Source organism: Melospiza melodia, chromosome 3 (assembly GCF_035770615.1).
Source record: "Melospiza melodia melodia isolate bMelMel2 chromosome 3, bMelMel2.pri, whole genome shotgun sequence".
Taxonomy (NCBI): Eukaryota; Metazoa; Chordata; class Aves; order Passeriformes; family Passerellidae; genus Melospiza; species Melospiza melodia.
The window spans coordinates 112,133,364-112,153,393 of NC_086196.1; the positions used below are offsets into that span (position 1 = coordinate 112,133,364).

The 20,030-nt window shown below is 52.9% G+C and overlaps 3 protein-coding genes and 1 long non-coding RNA gene across 6 annotated transcripts in view; 3 read left to right on the forward strand and 1 right to left on the reverse strand.

Annotated features, from left to right (window-relative positions):
* CFAP61 (cilia and flagella associated protein 61) overlaps positions 1-7,813 on the forward strand; it is an 89,182-nt gene extending 81,369 nt beyond the window's left edge. The window contains exon 27 of the mRNA XM_063152674.1: positions 6,947-7,813. Coding sequence (XP_063008744.1) covers positions 6,947-7,029 — 83 coding nt within the window. The 3' untranslated portion in view covers positions 7,030-7,813. The remainder of the gene's footprint in view (positions 1-6,946) is intronic.
* Positions 1,195-3,370, forward strand: INSM1 (INSM transcriptional repressor 1). Its single transcript, XM_063152678.1, is given in 2 exon segments — positions 1,195-1,243; positions 1,246-3,370. Coding segments are annotated over 2 exon segments (1,440 nt in total). The 3' UTR covers positions 2,637-3,370.
* A 2,454-nt stretch (positions 7,814-10,267) lies between the features above and the next one.
* The window catches only part of RALGAPA2 (Ral GTPase activating protein catalytic subunit alpha 2), a 94,342-nt gene continuing 84,579 nt past the window's right edge, over positions 10,268-20,030 (reverse strand). For all 3 annotated transcript variants that reach the window (XM_063152681.1, XM_063152679.1, XM_063152682.1), the window contains 2 exons: positions 14,134-14,172; positions 10,268-11,968 (listed from right to left, as the gene is read on the reverse strand). In XM_063152681.1, the coding sequence (XP_063008751.1) occupies positions 14,168-14,172 (5 nt within the window). In that variant the 3' untranslated portion in view covers positions 10,268-11,968; positions 14,134-14,167. The remainder of the gene's footprint in view (positions 11,969-14,133; positions 14,173-20,030) is intronic.
* LOC134416258 (uncharacterized) lies at positions 12,405-19,324 on the forward strand. Its single transcript, XR_010027206.1, has 3 exons — positions 12,405-12,531; positions 12,878-13,095; positions 19,028-19,324. It is a non-coding gene; the product is annotated as an uncharacterized LOC134416258 (long non-coding RNA).

Here is a 20,030-nt window from a genome sequence, read left to right on the forward strand (position 1 = left end):
GTGCCCGCGGGGCCGCAGCTGTATGCTAATACACCGCGGGCCGCCCGCCCCGCCCCGCCGCGCCGCACGCCTGTCCAACCCGGGCGGGCGGGGGCGGCCCCTCGAAGCCCCCCCCCCCTCCCTGCCTGCCTGCCCCGCCGCCTGTCCCGGCCCGCCGGGGGGTGTCCGGGGGAGCGGCGGCCCCCGCGCCCCCCCGCCCGCCGCCCTTTGTGCCGAGGGTCGCGCAGCTTTATGCTAATGACGCGCACAAAGGCGCGCGCGGGGGGGCCCCGCTCGCTCGCGTGCCGCCCGCGTGCCCCGCGCCCCCCACAAAGGGCCCGGCGGGGGGCGGGGAGGGCGCTGCCCGCACGCGCCCCCGGCCTGGCGGCGGCTCCGCTCCCCCCCCGCCCCTCATCCCCCGGTCCCGCCACCTGCGGGGCGGCCCCGCGACCCCCCGCGCGCAGCCCCGCGCCGCCGCGGACAAAGGGCTGCGGGAGCGGGGCCGCGGCCCGGGGCTCTGCCCGCCGCGGCTGCACCTGCCGCATCCTCGGCCGCTCCGGGCGTGTTTGCTTGGGCGCCTACCCCTCTGCCCGCTCCCCATCGCACCTCGTACCCGACGCGCAGCGCTTCGGGCTGGAACCGAGCGCCGCTGCCGCCATCCCTGCGTGTACCGGGAACCGGGCCTGACCCGTTAGGGTTAGAGTAACAGGTTCGGTTACCAGCGGGCCGGGGCAGTGGCTCCGCCTGCCCCGACTCCGCAGCAGCGCGGAGTTGTTCCGTTCGCAGGTTTGCCGGCTCGGCCGGGCCCTGGTGACCCGTTCGTTTTTCCTCCCGCTCGGACAGACCCGTCGCTGGCCACCTGCTGCCGCCGCTGGGCAGCACCCCCGGCGGGCAGCCCCGCTCCCCTCTGTGCCGCCGCCACAAGCGCCTCCTCATGCGCCGAACTCCCCTCTCCCCGCAGCCCGCAAACAGTCGGCCCGCCGGGAGCGGACAGTGCTCCGTGCCGAGCCTGCCGGCGGCGCGGCCCGGGCTGGCGGGCGGCCCGAGAGCACCACCCGGTGCCGGCCCCGCTGCCGGCGCGGGGGGCGGCACACAAAGGCCGCGCGTGCCGGGCGGGCGGGGGCGGGGCCGGGCGTGTGCCGGTCCGGGCTCAGGTGCGGCCGCGCCGCCGCCGCCGCCGCTGATTGGCCCGTCCCGCCGCCGCCGGCCCGAACAATGGCCCCGGCTCGCTTAAAGGCGGCGGCGGCGGCCGCGCCGCGGGCAGAGCTAGCAGCCTCCGTCGTGGCCGCCGCCGGCCCGGAGCCGGCGCGAAGATGCCCCGGGGCTTCCTGGTGAAGCGCAGCCGGCGGCCCACCCCCGTGTCCTACCGGGCGCGCTGCTGCCGCGAAGCCGCCGCCGGACCGCCGCTCCCCGCCGGCGCCGCGCAGCCGCCCGCCTGCCCCGCCGCTCCGCCGCCCCTGCCGCGGGACTCGCCGCCGCCGGTGCCGTTCGGGACGCCCGATGCCGCCGTGCAGGCGCTGTACAGCCCCACGCGGCCCGTCAGCAGGGACAAGTACCTGGAGCGCGGCTTCAGCCTGGGCTCGCCCGTCTCTGCCGAGTCCTTCCCCGCGCCGGCCGTGCCCGGCACCATGGACCCGATCCTCTTCGCCCCGGCTGACCTCAAGCTCTGGGCCGCTGCCGGCCACGCCGAGCCGCCCGCCGCCCACCCCGGCCCCGGCGGAGTCCCCGCGCCGCCCGCCCCGGCCGCGCCGCCCGCCTCGGGCCGCCCGCTGCCCGCCAAGCGCCCGCAGGGTGCCTCCGAACCCGGGCGGCAGAAGGCCCCGTCGGGCAAGAAGACGAAGGCGATCCGCAAGCTGACCTTCGAGGACGAAGTGACCACCTCGCCCGTGCTGGGGCTGCGCATCAAGGAGGGCCCGGTGGAGGTGCCGGCCAAGGCGCGGGGTGGCTGCGCCCGCCCGCTGGGCGAGTTCATCTGCCAGCTCTGCAAGGAGGAGTACGGGGACCCCTTCGCGCTGGCGCAGCACCGCTGCTCCCGCATCGTCCGGGTGGAGTACCGCTGCCCCGAGTGCGACAAGGTCTTCTCCTGCCCCGCCAACCTCGCCTCCCACCGCCGCTGGCACAAACCGCGTCCGCCCGCCACCAAGAGCGGCCCCGAGGCGGGCCGGGCACCGGCCGCGGGCCCGGGCACGGCCCCGGCGGAGGAGACGCCGAAGGAGGCGAGCGGTGGCAGCGGCAGCGAACGGGACACGCCGAGCCCCGGCGGAGCCTCGGAGGCGGGCTCCGAGGAGGGGCTCTTCGAGTGTCCCCGCTGCGCCAAGCGGTTCCGGCGGCAAGCCTACCTGCGCAAGCACCTGGTGGGGCACGCTGCACCGGCACCCACGGCAACCCCGGTACCCGCACCGGCCCCGGAGCCCAGCGCCGAGGAGCTGCCGGCCGCCGAGTGCCGCCTGTGCCCCGTGTGCGGGGAGACCTTCCCCAGCAAGAGCAGCCAGGAGCGGCACCTGCGCCTCCTGCACGCCGCCCAGGTCTTCCCCTGCAAGTACTGCCCGGCCACCTTCTACAGCTCTCCCGGCCTCACCCGGCACATCAACAAGTGCCACCCCTCGGAGAACCGGCAGGTCATCCTGCTCCAGGTGCCGCTGCGCCCTGCCTGCTGAGCCGCCCGTGCCTTCCCCGCCGCCCCGTGCTGCTCCCCCGGGGCCGCCACACGATTAGCTTTAATACGGCTTGTGACCTGCTGGAATCTGGCTTTACACTTACCTTCCCGGGGTCTCTCTCTTCTTTTTTCTTTTTTCTTTATTTTATTTTTTTTTTAATTTTGTTCCTTTGCTCTGTTTTTTATCGATGTGAACAGATCAAACTGCTTGAGAGAAACAAGCGTTTCCTTTAGTGTAGCCACAAATGCCTTGACTCTGCTGTTGATGGTCTCCAGAAAATGCTGTAGAAACTGCCTTAACTGTGACATGCCAACTTTCTGTTTCTGTTCGTTTGCCCTTTCTAAGGTAGCTCATGAGTTGTCTATCTGTATATGTTGGTTTGATTAATTATGTTATTTATTCGTTATTTATTTATATTAATTATGAAGATTGATATTATTTGATTGCAGATATTCTAATGCGCTTTTTTGTCTCCCCACCTGCCATTTCACTGTGCGTTTTAGAAGATCTTTTTTTCTTAAGGGATCTGCTAAAAAGGTTTTAACTTTTATACCTAGAATAACACATGATCTTAACCATTTTATCCCGTGCAACCAACAGCTCTTACTTTTAGATGCAATCTCTTTTTCTACACACATTATTTTCTTAACTGTTAGCTATTTATAGAGTGCTTCGATAGAACTGTTTCAACTGTATAATTATTTACTATTCGAATAAAATATTTTCAAATTCAAGCATGCCCCCACCCCTGCTGCTTCTCCCTGCCGGGCTGGCCCTGGGGGCTCGGGGAGGATGGGGTGGAGGGGGCTGGCACCCGGCTCTGCACTGCAGCTGGCAGGGTGCCTCCATAGGCACCAGCCTGCTCCGTGCCCTTTGATGAGATTAATTAAAAAGGAATTAAAGGGAGGAGAAAAGCAGGGTGCAGCGTGGCTGCTCTGGGGGAAGGCTGCCCTCTGAGCAAAGGGGTCCCCTGGCCGTGGGTTGGAGCCCCAGCCCTGCCCCTGCTCTCTTTGGGCAGAGCCTGCCCTGTGCTCTGCTGCTGGGGAGAGCTGCCAGGTGCCTTCCCTGGAAGGTGTTGCAGGGAAAGCTCGAGGAGAGGCAGCACCTGTAAGTGCAGAACTTGTAGCGATCCCTGCCTAGGAGGGCTGTGCTGTTTGCTGGGTGCCTGCTGCTGGGTGTGCTCAGCACTGAGGTGTGGGGCTCGGCAGAGCAGCATCACCCTGCCTTGGCCATGAGCTGTGGAGCTGGGGCAAGGAAGGCCAGGCATTTCTCTGCTTCTTGGCAGGGCTGGAGCCAGCTCCTGCCTGGTCCTCTGTGCCCCGCAGCTGCCTTTGGTAGCTGTATGTATAGATATATACAGATCTATGCAGATAGATCCATCTCCAGGGCTTGCGTTTGTGTGTGGGAATCTTGACGGGTTTGGTCAGAATTGTAAAATCTGTGTAAGCGGGGAAGGTGCATGCTGGGTTTGTGAAACCCCTCTCACAGTCAGGTGTTGTTTGCACCTATAGGATCTCCCCCTTTGCCAGCAGGAGCAGGTACAGTGTGAACTTCACAGCATGCAAATCTGCTGGCAGCCCCAGGAGCAAATCCCTGCTCCCAAACTGCTGTGTGAAGGGCCAGAGGGCTGTGAGGGCTTGGTGTGGGCATAGGGGCTGCAATGCTTTGAGGCTTTGGCTCCCTGGAAGAGGTTTCCAGTCTGTTCCTGCCATCCTCTCTCCCCTAAAGACTCCTAACCCTGATTCACTGTGGGAAAGGCAGGTGGTGGCGCTTCCTGGAGGAAAGTTTCCTGGAACAGGCTGAGTATTTTATGATAAAGCAAAGCTTGTAGAGAAAGAACATCTTTCTAGAGAAATATTTGTTTGGGGTTTTGGGGATTTTTTGGTTGGTTTTTGGGGTTTTTTTGAACAGCACCAGTGTATGGGTATGCTCCTAGGAAACTGACTCGGTAGTACCAGGGCTGACTTCAGACCTAGGCAATGCTGTGGTTTTAGCTGTAAATCAATACACTGGAAAAGAGCTCAGCCAGGGAGATGCAGGCAGCAAAGCCTGCCTGGCAAGAGGTGCAGCTTTGCCTCTCCTGGCGTCCCTGGCCTTGGAAAGCCCCAGATCCTGGGCTGCTGCAGACGGTGCTGCAGCTGTCCGTGGAGCAGGCTCTCTGCTCCCCAAGGGGACTTTGCCAGCACACATGGCTGTCCTCTCAGGCCACTGGACACCATTTCCAGACCATGCCCAGCACTTCCTCCAGAGAAGCTTAATGGCTTCATCCACTGTCACAGCAGTGTCCCTGCTGAAATCCGTGCTCAATCCCTGTGGCAGCAGCAGGCCACAAAACAACAGCTTCATACCGCTGTCCATTTCCTGATAGTCAGATAAATCCACGTCTCTCCTGATAAGAATCAGCTGAAATTTCTGAGGGCCAGAAGTCCCCAGGTTTTTTGAACTGTGTGGGTAACCTATGGCACTCATGTGTTTCATGTCCTGCTGAGCAGAAAGGGTGATTAGTGGAGACCCCTGTGTTGGGGAGGAGTAAGGAGAGGTGACAGTGGAGTATGCTGGAAATGGCTCTGTTCACAAACATCCTGTAAAAGGGATGGAATTAACTTTTGACATCTGGAGAGGTTCCTGGTGAAGGTGAGCCCCGATGGCCTGAGGAGTTTCTGGAGAGGTTCCTGGTGAAGGTGAGCCCCGATGGCCTGAGGAGTTTCTGGAGAGGTTCCTGGTGAAGGTGAGCCCCAACCCAAGGGGTTTTGCAGGGAGCCATCAGCATTCTGTTTTGCATCTCATGCCACCTGGCAGTGAAGGGCATTGTACCTCGATGACAGGTTACAAAGCCTCCCACTCACACCAGTATCCTTTGGGCCGTGTTTTGGGGATAGATCTGTCTTTGCCCCTCAGCAGTTTCTGCCTTGCCCTGTCCCACTGCCCCGGCCCCCAGCACTGGGCCTCTCTCCTGCTGTGTGTCTGTGAAGTTCCAAGGCCACTGTGGCTGGGTGGCTGTCCCAGGGGCCGAGCAGTGTGTCTGAGCCCAGAGTGCTCTCAGTGCAGACCCTGGGAATGCAGGTGTTGCCCGCTGGGTGCCACGTCCCGGCCACCTGGCAGCACGGCCGGCCAGCGCTGCGCAAACAAAGCCTCCTGCCGTCAGCTAACAAATCAACTGCTGATGGCTCTCAGTGCATCCAGCAGGAACAGGTCTGGGCACCATGGAAAACACTGATCCTGCCCCAAATATGACGCAGTGGAGGCAGCTGGCACAGAGATTGCTCATGCTCTGTGCATTCAGGCAGAGGGGTTTGCCTGCTGTGCTGGAGCTTTCCTCCTCTCTGAGCACGCTGAGAGCCAAATGTGTGGTGTGGGACCGAGTGTTGTGAGCACAGGGAAAGGGAGATTGGATAGAGGAACCTGCAGGGTCCTGAAAATACAGCATGGACACCATCCCTGCCCCAGGGGCTCAGAGCTGCTGGGGACCTGGGGCAAGCTGCTCTTGCCCTGCTTTTGCTCCTGCCCGCAGGGGAAGACTCTCTGGAGGATGCTTGTCCCCAGGGAAGGTTTTTACAAGTTTTGGTACCAACACCGCTGTCCCTCGTAGCCATCAGTGCAGTAAGGCATCTGTCAGCTGCCTTGCTGGATGCACTCACTGGGAAACACAGCTCAGGGTTTTGGGGGGCCCTGCCCAGCACCTCCTGGTCTGTTTCTGGGGTGGGCAGCTGGGAGGTATCCATGGGATTGGGGCAAGCCTGGAAACAGGACAAACATTGGCTTTTGCCTTGGATTTCACTCTTCCTCGCACAACACAAGCCTGTTTAAAAAAAGGTGTTGCTGTTGATGAGCTGGGAAATGGCTCATGGAGTCACAGGTGTTTCTCTGGGGTGTGCCATGCCTGCAGGGTGCTGCAGGGTGCTGTGGTGTTGGTGCCAACACACCTCCTGCCCATTGCTCCCAGGTCAGGAATGCTGGATTGTGGTGAGTGTTTTAGGCTGGGTGGGTCAGCAGTTCCCTGAAGCACCCAGGCATCTCCCCTCGGTGAAGGATCTGGGTTTGCAGGTGCATCCTTGCAAATGGCATTAAACACCTCAGATCCTTCCGTGCAGGTAAGAAGCCTCATTGGGGCTATAAATGATTTAAATAAAATGTCATTTAGAGTCCACATGACAAAGGTCTGCCTCTGGCAACATTAATCGTTGAGATGGGACATGCCAAGTGTGGGCTGTCCACACTGGACACTGCCAGGCTTGGTTCTTAGCTGTGCCATTGGATCCACGTGCTGGGCTGCCCCCAGTGCTGATGTGACCGCGCTGTTCTCTCCTCAGCAGGCAGCCAGGGACTGAAGCTGGACAAAGATGGGCACAGTGGCAGCAGCAGGAGCCCCACACCGGCACAGGAGCCCTCCTAGGACACAGTAATTGGGACATTACTTGCAGCAGCCAGGCCCAGCTAAACCACCTGTTCCTCTTTAAAAAGACGCACTGTTTTTAAGCTCTAATAAAGCCCCCTCGCAGCTCTGAAGGCGAGGGCATGCACGGCCCAGCCTGTTCCTGCCTGGCTCTTGTGCTGTACGGCTCTGCTGAGGCTTTCAGCCTTCCTTAGGGAATGGGGAAGGTGAGTGACAGGGAGGATTTAACCAGAGCAAAGGAGCATGGTTCAGCTGCAGGTTAAATCAGGTTCTGCTTTCTCAGGATATGGGACCATGGTGTTTTTACTGGCTCATTTCTACAGTTTTTTAGAGGGAAATTACCTATAGTGAATTATCAGTCCAATGACAAATGTGAGGAAAATGACATAGAGTTGAGGGTGTCTGAGTTGGGAGGTTTTGGTTTAGTTACACACACACAGAAGAAAATCAGAATTTATTACATAGAATAAATTATATTTTGCATTTGCCCCTGGATCCTTGGAAGTGTCCAAGGCCAGGCTGGATGGGGCTTGGAGAACCTGGGATAGTGGAAGGTGTCCCTGCCCATGGTAAGGGTGGAATGAGATGGACTTTATTGTGCCCTTCCAACCCAAACTATTCTAGGATTCTGTGATAAAATAAATGTAAAAAATATATTCTTTTTATAGCAGTATATCCAATATAAATGATTTATATAAGTAAACTTCAGAATATGTAGGTAATAACACAGGTAATAATAATAGGTAATTTGTAGGTAATGTAATAATATATTACATGTAATAATATATTACACTATGTATAAATGTAATATTCTATTACATGTATTATATCAAAGCATATTATATTATACAATGGATACTAATATATGTCTGTTATATATTGCCACTTAGACAATGCATATTAAATGTATTATTTACAGTACATAATATCATCTGTGCATTATACATAATTACTGATACAGTACCAATGTTGATGTAATTAAACAATCTTGTCTGACAGGAGGTTTTGTCAGCTCTGCAGCCAGGATTTGTGTGCTGTTCAGGACAGAGTGTAGGTGTGCACACCTGGCATATCCACTATACATACATGAGAGTCATGGTCTGAAATAATGTTATTTTATCTTTGTAGTGCACTGAATACTCCATGATGCACATCATAAATGTGCTAAATATTACATCTTCATTATATCATGTTATATAGAATCCATACATTGCTGATATGATTTATATGATTTCCTTATATACATTTTAAAGAAAAGTATACTGCATGTATTTGCACACAGTATTACAGTTGACAAAGTAATGTTATAGTTTTTGTCATGATATGTTCATATAGCTGAAATATATCCCAGGGATGTGTGCATATGTAGATATACATGTATAATGTAAAGGTAATATTTTGTATTTATGTAACTTATAACAATTTTTTTTCTAAAATTATTTATTACCTTTAGATTCAATATTTATAGAATATATTAATAGGTATTATCATTATTATTATTATTACTATTACTATTATTATTATAAACATATATTTTATATAATATATGCATCCAGTGCATATATTATATAATACATTGTATAATATATAATGCATATCACATTATATATATATCTTGTATTATACCTAGATTATAGATCACAGATTGCATATATTTTTCTTAATGTAATAATATTGTATCTGTGTGTATATAATACCTATAATATATACTCTAGCTAATAGAAACATATAGACATGCATAACATCAAACATTAGATATATATTTTGAAATACTGTAGCATACAATAGATAGAACATAGGATGAGATCCCTAATATATTTTCTATAGTTAAAGAGAGCATATTAATAGGTGTAGGAATAATACCTATGCAAATGTTTGTAAAAAATGTTAGGCATCCTTCTAAAGCTGAAGGAAGGTATAACTAGAGGGGATATTGAGAGGAAATTCTTGGCTGTGAGGGTGGGCAGGCCCTGGCACAGGTTGCACAGAGAAGCTGTGGCTGCCTCTGGATCCCTGGAAGTGTCCAAGGCAGGTTGGACAGGGCTTGAAGCAACTGGGACAGTGGGAAGTGTCCCTGCCCATGGTAAGGGTGGAATGAGATGAGCTTTAAGTTCCTTTCCAACACCATCCATTCTGAGACTCCATGGTAAGTATAAACTAGTCTTTTAATTTATATATATATATATATATATATAAAATTTAATTCATTTTTAATGCCACTTTTGCAGCTGCTGCCATCGGTGCAGAGCTGGGGGTGCCTTGGGCCCAAGTTCCTGCCCCATGCTGGGCTGGCTCTGCCAGTGCTGCTGCAGCCCCTTGGCTGTGGCAGTGTCCTGCCTGTGTCCCCAGTGTCCTCAGCCCCCCCGGGTGCCAGTGCCAGGCTGTGCAGAGCCACATGCCCTCCAGCCAGAGCCTGCCCTGGTCTGGCTGCTGCCAGGGTGCCAGCCCTGGTGAGGGGTGCCAGCACAACCCCTGAGTGCACACAGCAGTCCCAGCCTCCTCTCCACTCCAAGGGTGGTGGTGTTGGGTCTGGGATCCTCCTTGGGACAGGTAGGTGGGAGCTGGGTTCCCTACAGCTTGTTAGTGTGTGCAGTTAATTCTGCAAAGGGAGCTTTATCTGGGGCTAGCTGGATTCACTCTCCATTTCTGCTTTGAGCACCTGAAAGCAATTTAGGAGAGGACTTTGCTGTGGCTCTTCAGCAGAGGAAGGGAACTTTCCTTTGTCTTTTCAGACATTGTTATGGCTGAGTGCAGCCCCCTGCATTTGCTTAAGGAATGTCACTGTAGAGTACACCACTAAAAACCTCTTGTTTTTAACGTGGGTGGTTGGGTCGTGAGACATTGCAGGGAAGCAGGTTATGGACAGTGGCTTCTGGGTGCCCCAAAAGTCTCTCTGTGCCTGGCACCGTGGGCAGGGCTGGGCTGGCAGGAGGTGCCACCCTGCAGGGTGGCAGAGGGCACTGCTGCCATGTGGGACCCGCAGGGCATGAGCGTGGGTGCCCCTGTGCCAGTCGCAGCATGGTGAGAACTCCTCAAGAGCACTCCAGTCTGGGAGCACCACTGCCTGCTGCACACCTGGCAGCTGTTCCTGCAGAGAGGGACAGAACCACGTCCAGCAGGGACTGTCCCTGTCCCTGTGAGCCAGCCTGCACACCCATGGCACCTGCAGCACCACCAGTGTCGTCAAGTTCCAGCCCCAGCAGCTCCCACTGCCGCCACACACCACACAGGTACTGCCTTTTATTGCTCTGGGGAGAATTTTATTGTGAGCAAAGATTTATTCACTTTGTGAGGGGGAACAGAGTGGCTTTGTCATCCAGTTCAGGGTGCAAAACCACAGTGGAGTTTGTACAAATTAACAGTTTTTTGACATCAGGAAAACATGATTTTCATTGATGTCTTAATTCTTCCCTGAATTAGAGGTACATATTGCTCTAAGGAGAAAGGGCTCCTTACTCAGAAGGATGCCTTTGAAATTGTTTCAGACCAGCTATTAGATAACTAAGTGCCAGACAGCCTTGCCTGTCCGGCCCTGAATGTAAAATAAATTAAAATACATGTTTTATTTTCTAGGTTCCTTCACTGACAGAAAATCAACAGAAAGCAAAACCCAACTGTGGGTTGAGGCAGAAAATCAAGCCAATTGTCCAAGCCCTCAGTGACAGAGGCCCCTTCCAGCAGCTGCACCAGGTGAGTTCCTGTCAGGCACTGAGGCTGAGCTGCTGCCCCTTGGGCACAGAGCACACTGGCATCACTGGCCATGGCTGGAATGTGCCCCACAGGCACAGGGTGGCCTCTGGCCAGGTGCTGGCACTCAGATGGTCAGACAGACAGATGGCTGTAACACCAAGTGTAAGTGCAAAAACAGATGGGGGCCCAACGGCACATTTCCCAAAAATGCAATCCCTTTGCTTAAAGCAGCTCCCATTCTGCTGGGAGGTGTGCATGTGTGTGTGTGCCCAGGAGCAACCAAGGAGCAGCAGGACAGGGCTCTGTGGCTGCTGCATCTCAGATTTCTGCTGCTTTAAAATACCTGGGATTTAACTATAACAATTTTCACCCCATCAGCCTACGAAATGTGTAAACCCAAACAGATCAGCTACTGCCAACAGGAGCTCTGCTCACTACAGCAGGTGCCAGGAGGGCACACAGAGTCCTCAGAAGCCTTCAGCTGTGCTGTACTCTGGCTGGAGACAGGTCACAGCCTGCTGGGACAAGGTGAGGAGGTTACCCACTTGTTCACACTGTGCTGGGAAGGGGTCATGGCAGGAGTGTGGCTTTTGTTCTTCTAGAAGGGATTTGTTTATTTTTGTTTCTCTAGGGAGCAGTTCCAGTGCACAGCCATTGCACACAGCACAGAAAGGCCATGGCACTCCCACAGTGGGACAGCAGCAACTGGAGAGCTCCTCCCTCATCCACCTGTGCTCCGGCAGGGAACATCTGCTACCTGGCCAGTCACAGGAAAGCCTCTTTTTAGAAGAAATTCCCTGATGCACAGGTAAGTGCTGCCTGGAATGACTAAAGCAATGCTCTAAGGGTACATTAAATAACTACTTTCAGTGCTGGTTCACCTCTGGCTGCAGCACCTGCACCCAGGTGCCAGTGCAGTGGTGATGGTGACACAGGTGACATCCAGTCCCCAGCCATGTCTGACCAGACTGGGGAAGGGCCATTTCACAGAGCAAACCCCTCACCCAGCCCCTTCAAGACGTATTCACCCAGACCGTTCTGATCTGTGCTCGGGTGCTGTGGGCTGCTCCAGCCACAGCTCTGTTGTCCAGGGTCTCAGGTGGACACCTCAGGTGGACACCTTGCTGAGGGTGCTGGCAGAGCTTCCCAGAGACCCTGCTCCTGGAGGCACGTGGCAGCAGGGGCAGCTCCACCAGCTCGACGCCAGCGGTGCCAGCGAGGTCGGCGCTTGCACTTGTGGTGAGGCAGCCTGGAAAACAGAGCAGGCAAGGAAAACCCAGTCAGGAAAACCAGCTGTGTCCTCAGAATAACTGTGTGGCACAGCTCAGCCCCTCCCCTGGGATCACTCAGGTGAACTTGAACTCCAGAGGAGGAATTTGCTGTAGGCAGCTGAAGAACTGCCGTACTGTGCTTCCCAGAGAAAGCAGGCATTTCTCTTTGCCAGATTGCTCCTCCCAGAAGTAAGGAGCCCTGAGAAGCCATGGAGTGTTCAGGTGAGCACCGAGCCCCCCAGCATCACCCCCTTTTGGTCTGCTCAGCCCCCAGTGGCTCTCAGGGCCCCAACAGCCCCATGGGAAGGAGGTGGGAAGCTCCTATCCTCCACACTTGAAGCTCCAACATAAAATAGTTCTGTGTGGGTGATACAAAACTGTTTATTGCTGTGTCATTAAACTGTTCTTGTGTGTTTGGACTGTTACAGAGAGCTGGAAACAAGCATTCCCAGCATGAGGGCTGGCACAGAATTCTCCCTGGAAGGTCCCTTAACCTTTGGAAAAATTCTAGAGAATCACAATTTCTTCCACCACATAACAGGTACCCTTGTTACTGGTGCTCATGGTCACCACTGGGAAAGAGTCTTGGGGGGCTGTGGGTATGGGGGGTTATGCTTTGTTGTTGAGTGGAGTCACCTGTTGGTTATTCCCTGGAGGCCAGGCTGGCTGAGGGGGAACAGGTGAGCACATGGTCATTAAATTAGGCACTAATGACCAAATCCAGGTGCAGCTTCTGTGAGGGACACGCCCTGCCCTGCTCCTGAGGGCTTGACCTGTCCCAAGGCATTTCCCAGGGAGAGTGTTTCATCAGCTCCCTAAGGAAACAGTATTTTTAAAACCACGTTGCAATTCTCTCCCGAAGTGTAAACACAAGTTTTTTATTACAGGTAGGAGGGAGGAACAGCCTTGGAACCAGGCAGGGAGAGCACAGGAATGTTCTGAACCTTCTCTGAAGGCTGGCACCTTTGGCATCCCTTCTGAATCTCCTCGAGGGATAGCTGTGTTTGAAGCACAGACCCACTTCCAGTGCAGCAACTGACTCCATTCTCAGCTGTGTCTGGCCAGGCCACAGCTCTTCATTCCTCCCTTCACCTTCCTAGCCCAGGTAAATCTCAAACGTGTAGAAAATGCCCCAAAATGCAGCAGGGCCTTGGCTGAGCTGGCCCTCGGGTACTGGTGAGCAGGGCACTGTGCTTGCAGGACAGGTGGGGCCATGGCCACAGGTCAGTGTGGCAGCAGGATGAGCCCTCAGCTGCTGCCTGAGGACAAAGACTCACCCTGGCTCTGGGCTGCACTTCCAGGGTGAGGTGTAACCTGTGCTTGTGCTCGAGCAGCTCTGGGTGCTTGAGTGACTGAAAGCAGGAGTGGAACAGCAGCAGCACAGCCCGAAGTGTGAACCCCCTCAGCCTGCCTGCAGCCCTGCGTTTGCATCTCAAAGACAGCCTTTACTTACCAGATTGGTTCTTTGAGAAAACTGACTGAGGGGAAATGGCACATTTTAAAAAGGTGGAAAGTGTGACTTAGCCTGTAAAGGCATTTTCTGTGAAAAATGGAGAGCTGTCAACTTTGGATTAAAACAAAACCTGTGGTGCTATTGGCTGGGGAGAAAAGCGTGGGGGAGGGAAGGGCTTCGAGGGAGGTGTTGTGCTTGACATTCCTGCAGTGAGGCAGAATGGCAGATGGTCAAAATAATAGTTTTCTCCAAATGGACAAGCTGAAGCAGCTTAGAAGTAAAAAATAATTACCAGGCACATATCGTGGGACGTATTACCCTGTGTGGCTCATGGGAGGCATTACCTGGCACATAGAGAGTCTGTACTATTCACAGATCATGAGATGGCATTACTGTACGCATATTGTGGCATTAATGTACAGGAGGCATTACAGTGGTGTCTGTAGGAGGCAAAACTGCACCCTAGAGGCAGAACCACGTGTGGAGCGCAGGAGGCAGAACTGCACGCGGAGTTTGGGAGGTACAAGGTGAACACAGAGCATGGGAGGCTGAGCAGAGGAGGTGTGAGCTGAGCATGGCGCACAGGAGATAGAGCTGAGCATGGAGCAGAGGCAGCAAGGGAGGAGGAGGGCAAGGAGAGTGTTCTTGATGAACCACAGCAGAGGGGCCTGCAGGAAGCGTCGCTCTTACCTGTGGCTGTTACTGTACCGAGAGCATTAACACGCTAATCTAAAGGGAGAGAACAAAACCACATCAGTGCAGGACCAGAATGGGGGAACAAAACCATGTCAGTGCAGGACCAAAGGGAGAGAATAAAACTATGTCAGTGCAGGACCAAAGGGAGAGAATAAAACCATGTCAGTGCAGGACCAGCACCCTGTGACTGCTGTGGTTGCATCAACCTGACACAGCACACCCCATTGAAGGCAGGAAGGGGAGCTCCCCTCAGGGATCTGCAGAAACACACACCCATGCACTTTCTTCTGGGGTCTGAGAATGAAATAACCAAGGAGGGAATGTTGGCAAAAATTGGAATGAATATTCATTGTGCTTCTGTCAAACGTGCTGCTGTGGGATGGTGGCGTGCAGCTCCTTCATGCCTCAGCTCCACATGCAGCATTGTTGCTGGTCACACCATTTAAAACTGACTAAAACTTGAGGCTTCATGGAGACCTAGATATCTGCGACACTATAGCCAGGTTAAAACTCCAGGAATTGAGCAGTGTAGCCATCCTGGTGTCAGAAGAGAAGAGAAGTCCTTGAATGCATAAAACCTGTCCATGAGCAGTCACACTAAGACACACAGGCACACACAGTGGAGGGCCTCTCACAGGTGAGGCTGCTTAGAGAGCATTAAGCTTTTAAAATTCATTTCTTGCAGGAGGGATTAAAAACAGAATTAAAATATAGATGATGGCACTTTAAATGCAAGGTTACCTTGCAGGAAGCCAGAGAGAGATGGTGTATTGCATCTTAAATTCAGTCCATAAAATAAACCTGGTTCCTTCCCCAGGGCATGTACTCTAGGAATGGCATTTTAGCCATTGCTCATGAAGCAGCTGAACACCCCTGAAAGCAAGGGTGGGTAAGAGCATAACCTGTAAGGATGCTGAAGATTGGTACTTGAGAAGAACCATGAAGTTTTCACATGGGCTGTGAACTGTTCCAATCCCCTATTAACCTTTCAGCCAGGACAAGTCTGTGGAAATCTTTGTTTTCCTTCCTAGTAAATGCAAAGGTAATAAAATTCCAGAGAGAATCGTTGTCATAACTCTGCACAGTATTCCTGCTTCCAACTCCCAAAGACAGGCTTCAAGCACACTGTAAGCAGCATCCTGAGCCTGTGTAGAAAAACCCATGGATAATTGAAACTGGGTTAAAGCCACACACTTCCTCCTGTGCCCTGGAAAGCTGTAAGTGACACAGTAAAGAGACTCTGACACTACAAGTTAATAACTGGGGCAGAATGGGCCTTAAAACAGCACCCACAGCTCCCAGCTCAGGTGGGAGTGCCTGGCACCACTGTGGGCCTCCGGGGTTTGAGCACCTCGGAAATAAGCCTGAAATGTACACATTGAAGTTTAATGACTCTCAAGTTGGAGCAGCTGCTGATTAGTTTTGCAAGGCTCAGCCTCAGGCAGGGGGACCCCAAGTGCTGGGGGCTATGTGGGTGTCACAGGTGGGGCAGCCCAAGCCCTGCAGGACAGCTCTGCCCCATTTCTGCTCTGCCTCTGCTGCAGGTCTCTGCCAGCCCCTCAGTGCAGAGGGAAAATGCAAAGGGGCCACATTGCCTGGAGCCTTCTGCGAGCTGACAGCTCGAGCAGCTGGAGCTGTCACTGGGCAGAAGAGATGGCCCATCAAGCTCATATTTCTGCCCATCCCAGCCCTGATTGCTGGGATAAACCCTCCCTCAGCACCTCCTCTCCTGGAGAGCCTAGCTGGGGGAGCACCCTGTGAGCCAATTAATTACATGGGAAAGGCAGGGGGCCAGGCTGAGAACCCTGATGTGGCTCTCACACCCTCCTGCACTGTTGGAGATCCCGAGGGGAGCATCAGGCTGGAGGGGGAAGCAGTCCCAGCACCTGCCCAGCCTCGGGGGACAAGTTCAGACTGTCCACCCTCAGTGGGGGCACAAGGGACAGCCCCAGCACACCGGGCAGGCAGCCACTTCCTTGGGGCTCTGCAGGATCTGGGCTCCTGGGCATACCCTGCATCAGTCAGCCTGGGAGCTGGAGAGGGCAGAGCTGCTGCCCCAGCACTTTGTGGCACCTGTGACCCTGCCCTGCTTAATGCCAGAACATGCCTGACCCTCACGGGGACACTAAGGCAGGAAAATGATGGGAGAGCACTGATAAGCAAGAGCACACAGGCAGGGAGCAGCTCCCACCTCTGCTGGTGCACTGCAGGAACTTCCCAAGGGCAGCCCGGCTGTGGCAGCCTCCAGTCTGCTGAGGATGAGGAACTACCTGGACTGAACAGATGGAGAGGTCTCTGTGCCTCATCCTGAATAGTCCTCACAGGAAAGGAGGAACAAGAGAAAGCCCTTGAGTCCTGCCTCTTGTGATAACTGTCCTGGCTCCTCTGCTCCACTTCCCTCAGCTTTTCCTCTTTGTTCACTGCCTGGACAACCTGCACCACCATGGTGGCACCAACGCTGCACAGTGTCCCACCTCAGCCATGCTCCATGCTAGCAGCAATTCCCTGTTCTGCCAGTAACCAGGACAGTCAGGAATTTCCTAAATCCCATATATTAGAAACAAATTGTTCCGTTTCAGGCAAGGCTGACACACGGGTTAAACCCGACTCCTGGCACACACTGCACACACTGCTCTGATACCATGGCACAGCTACTCAGTTTCAGATGTGTATGTTTTTAAAATTCCCAGGAAAACAGGCAAAAATCCTACATATCTATATATATGTGTGTGTGTGTGTGTGTATGTGTATATATATATACACACACACAGGACATGGACACAGATCTGACAAAACACTTACAGAGCTTCAAGGAAAAAGACAAAATAACAAAAACCCCAAAGTAGTAAAAAAACCCCAGAAAAACCAAATTAAAGCAAAATGAATCCTTAGCTCAATTACTGTTACTAAAAGCATCAGTCCTGTTTAAAACAAGAATTACTGTCTGGGTTTGGTTTTGTTTCTGTCAAAAATCTATTTTAAATCTGCATGTCCAATTCAAATAATCCTTTTCCTTTAAAGTAGGAAAGATAAAGCTCAGCACTGAACAAAAAGTGGTTTAAAATAAGCCAGATCTTGTTTGCTGTACATTCAAATATTTTCTACAAGAACTTTATGCATGCAAAAGTCCAGAGACAAAAGGAAAGCATGTGTCACCTTTGCAACAAAAAGGCTGCAAAATCTCGGTTTTATGTAAATCAGCAGGCACAGCTCCCGGGGCTTTAAAACCAGGGAATGCTGAAAACCTCAATAGTTCCTCGACTCAAGTGTTGCGCTTGGGCAATGCCATAATATTCATTTAAGAATCCATTTATCAACAGATACCACATGTCCAAGTTTTCCAGCACAGCTCTTCTGATGATCTACTGAAAAGGATTCTTTAAAAACATTAAGCTGGAGAATCCAAGATGCTTTCTCTGCCCGTTCCACACTAGCCATTAGCAACTAAAAAAGCCAAGATTTACACTATATCCTCCCTGATAACGCTGAGCATTGTGCTTTATTTTCCAAGTCATTAGCATGCACAAGAATGACCTCATGGTGAACAGATGCACTTGGATATGGCAGTGATTAGATCAGTCCTCTCAGCAGTCAAGTGTGCCCGTTCCCATTAACCCCTGAGGCGCCGGCGGCGGCAGCGCTCCGCTAGGGGGTTCCCTGGAACGCAGGGACCGGCCCTGGCCACACAAACCCCTCGCACAGGATCCTCTGTGACTGCAGAGTTCTCCTGGAATACACTTCCAAAGGTTCACACCCTGCTTCTGGCTGCTGATCTTACACTAAAGCACACCAAAGCCCCAAGGAGCCACTGAGGCAGATGAAGTCGAGGTGCTGCTCTGCCCACTTCAGCTTCACCAATTTTTTTAAAGAACACACAAGTATTTTGTTGAATAATTATTTCTGGTTTTGGCTGAGAGAGCGAGAGCAGCAGCTTAAAGCCTGTCCACTGAAAGGAGAGAAATCTGCAGAGGGAAAGAATGAGAATAATTCAATAGTGTTGAATTATGGAGGATTTCCTGGGCTGCCTCTCAAACCCTGCCTAATTAAAATACAGCATGTAATGCACCAGTTTAACAACAAAGGGCCGTATTCCCAGCTTTTGTTCCTAATCTGCACATCCCCTGCATGAGTTTGGGGATGGCCATTCTGCCTATGAGGCTCCACTTCCAACGCTGAAGGTATCAGGGCTATCTGTAATCCACACAGGGAGTATAAGGCTCTGCTCCACAAAACAGCAAAGGACATCAACTAGACAATTTTCCTGCAGAAAATGCAGCACCTGCAAGACTGGTGACAGGGAGACTAAGCCAGGGCAGGAAAACTACATCCCACATGAGTCTGGGGATGCATCCCCAGGGGCAGCATCAGAAAACACAAAAACATCCAGTTCCAAGAATTATGTCATAGCCAGCGAGACCCCAGTGTGTCACTGAGAGCTGAGTTTGATTTCTCCCTGTGCTGGGGTAACTGCTGAGAACACTGCACTGGGATAAGCAGCAAGCACCCTTGCTCCCTGACCCTCTCTGCTGCACACATGCATTTGCAGCACTGAGGGGCATTACAAGAATCAGGTCAGATGAGAATTAATCTTAAATTTACCTGAGCAGTTCATGCTCAGCAGAGTCAGTGGTACCAGCTGGCTTGTACTGCCACCTGTGCCAGCTCCATGCATCCCACAGAATCATCAAGGCTGGAAGAGATCAACAAGTCCAGTGGCCAACCCAGCACCACCATCATCACGCCAAGATCATCTCCTGACATCTCCTGATACTTCCAGATATGGGAACCCAGTGCCTCCCTGGGCAGCCTGTGTCAGTGCCTGACCACTCCTTCAGGGAAAAGTGCTTCTTTTTATTAACTGCTCCCTGACTCCTTTTTTCTGTTTCAGAATAGAAAAATGCCCCCTGCATTCCTAAGTGGCAGACAGGTGATTCCTGCAGGTGCAGGACAGGTGGATCGATGCCTGGAGCAGGCCTGGCTGGGGAACAGTGGAGCTGCTGGGACTGCATCCAGCCTCCCTGCTGACTGCTGAGGGGCATCTGATGGAAAACACATCCCCATGGCCACAGCTGACACTGCCCCTGCTCATCACTGACTAAATATGCAGGAGAATCAGCAGGTAATGTGAGGAGACTCTCTGAAGCAGAGATTCTGACACCAGAAGTGATGGCCAGCCTCCAGTTCATGAGCGGGAAATTAATTCTGAGGTTCACAAGTCTGAAAACTGGGACCTGACTGGGGGAGGCTTTGCACTTAAAAGCAATTAAAATAATGAAATCATACCCAGGTACTCCTGATTTAACAGTGTTCTGAAATCCTGAGCTACTGGGAAACAGTTTAAATGTGTTTGGCACACACAGCTTATCCTTCAGAAAGTGGGGCTGGGGAGGGGTCTGCCCTGTCAAACCACATGTGACACAACACCATGTGCTAAGAACAACATGAAAATGAATCACAGCTATGCACAGAGCAAAAACAAATCACTATATCTACATTTCTATTTGCTGATACGTCGACAGATAAACGATTCAAGTGCTAACAACTAGCCCTGGGCACGGGCCCGCACTCCTATTGAAATGGGCGATTTTTTTGTCTCAGACTTTTGGCAGGGTGTATAAAAGAATTTAATGCACAGCTGTTCTACTTTTTAATGTAGGAAACATTAATCAAAGCTTTAAGTTATAAGCGTTCCTAGCGTTGTTTAGTATTCCAGTTCAGCAGAGATCAATAGATCCATCCCGTGTTCCCTGACGCCTCTCCAGGACGAGGAGGTGCGATTATGTAAATGGCCCCGGCTTCCTCCCCCCTCCTGCCAGTGCTTATCTCCAAAGCCTTCTGCCTGCTGCTCCTGGCCACCACTGCCCGGCCAGCACAGGCCTCTTATCTCCTCA